Source organism: Buceros rhinoceros, unplaced genomic scaffold, assembly GCF_000710305.1.
Source record: "Buceros rhinoceros silvestris isolate BGI_N320 unplaced genomic scaffold, ASM71030v1 scaffold19523, whole genome shotgun sequence".
Classification (NCBI taxonomy): domain Eukaryota; kingdom Metazoa; phylum Chordata; class Aves; order Bucerotiformes; family Bucerotidae; genus Buceros; species Buceros rhinoceros.
Window position 1 is genome coordinate 959 of NW_010404451.1, and position 1,742 is coordinate 2,700.

Sequence of the window (1,742 nt, forward strand, 5' to 3'; positions counted from 1 at the left end):
GTACACCTTCAACCAATGCCACAGGCAGCCAGCTTCTGCAGAAGAATGCTGTGGAAACCAGTGTCCGAAGCCTTGTTAAAGTCTAGGTAGCCTAGGAAACAGACAGACTGGAATCCTCTCTCTGACAAGTGAGAGATGTCAGGAGAGCTGCCACCGGCCTCTTCACCGCAAACGTATTCCTGAACAGGGAACAGTAGGTAGGAGCTGTTCCCCCTGCCCCATTGCTCGTCTTCAGTAACCCCCGAGTTACACACAGTGACCATACCTTGGGGTTTCCTCCCCCTTCTTTGGCAGCGTACAGCATCTGTAAGGCGGATTCAGCTAGCGTCTTGCTCTGGTCCAACACGGTCATCTTCTGCTGATGATCTAGTGTTTTGGATGCCACGCCAACTGCAGCTAAAACCAAGGGTTCGAAGTAACTTGCCAGCTGTGTTACCTAAGAAAGTCAGAACAACCACAGAAAGCCATTAACCCCGTTTCTCAGGTGCAACTGAGAGGAACCACGTTCCCCAATTACCACCAGGCCATGGGTTAGCTCCAGTAGCCCTGTGTCCCAGTGCTGCTGCGCTGTACAGCATTTAGTTCGTATTATGTGCCCGTGTGATTCTGTCTCCCCTCACCTGCAAATTCCTCGATAAACCCATTTGTCTCCTCCCTCAGATGCACGCAGTCCTTTGAGGTCAGAGGAAATTATTTGCAAATACGTCACAGGAATCACACACTATTTAGGAGCATCCACGACAAATGTTTCCTCCAAGCGAGGGAGGAACTTCTCAACCTTTGTGATGGACAACAGGTAACAAAAGGAACTGTGCTGGATTTGAACTGCTCTGCTCACAAGCTTTGGTCCCTAACCTCTCAAACCCTCTTCATCAGATTCCTTGCAGACCCAGAGGGTTCTGCGGTGTAAGGCACCGGAGTGGGCCCAAGTGCCCGCACGAGCTGTAACTGCTCCAGAGGAGAGTGAAGTGGTTAAGCGCTAGTCTACAACCCCGTGGCTGCTACAAGCCCTCAGGAATAGGCACGCTGCAAAGGCAGCACAAAAGGACGCTGCGTTTTCCCCCTTGGTGAGTTACTTGGGCCTCGCCAGCGTTCAGAATGCCTGAAGACACAGTTCTGCTACAGCTTCTGTCGCTGTATTTTAGCCTTCAGAAACACATGGAGTCGGTCTGTCCGTTTTCCACAGTTTCTGATCTGACTTACACTTGTTCTGAGGAAACACCTGCTTTTGGCTAAATGGGTATTCCAAGAAAATAAGCAAACATTTTTATATGAATGAGTTTTTTCTAGAGTCTACCTGTCATCTGACACATCCCGTACAAAACCAAACCAGCGCTTGTTCCTTGTCAGAAGTCCATGAGGCCATGCTTTTAGGGTTGTTATGGGATGCCACCCCCGTGCTGCTTTGGGCTGATTATTGCACAGAATGTGCACCAACAGCCCACTGCAGCACCGCCAGGTACGCGGGTGTGTATGTTGGCAGGGGCTACAAGCAGCTTTTGCAGGCTGGCACGGGGAAGAAAAAGAGCAGTGCCTCACCTGCAGGAAAAGATACTGGAAGGTTCACTCCATCTAAATGACTGTGGATAGCTAAGAGCCAATAAAATTTGAACACTTACACTTCTTTTTCTATTTTGTGCCTCAGGAAGGAAAACCACTCAATAACAGGTATGGTATCACAAACATAAGGTCTTTTAAACTGGATCACAGTACACAGCAGAACAGTTTCTCCTGCCTTCAGC

The 1,742-nt window shown here is 49.3% G+C and overlaps 1 protein-coding gene across 1 annotated transcript in view; it reads right to left on the bottom strand.

Moving 5' to 3' along the window:
- Nucleotides 1-8: 8 nt before the first annotated feature.
- LOC104491049 (talin-2) overlaps nt 9-1,742 on the bottom strand; it is a 64,792-nt gene continuing 63,058 nt past the window's right edge. The window contains exons 40-41 of the mRNA XM_010133407.1: nt 266-436; nt 9-179 (exon numbers count right to left, since the gene is read on the bottom strand). Coding sequence (XP_010131709.1) covers nt 9-179; nt 266-436 — 342 coding nt within the window. The remainder of the gene's footprint in view (nt 180-265; nt 437-1,742) is intronic.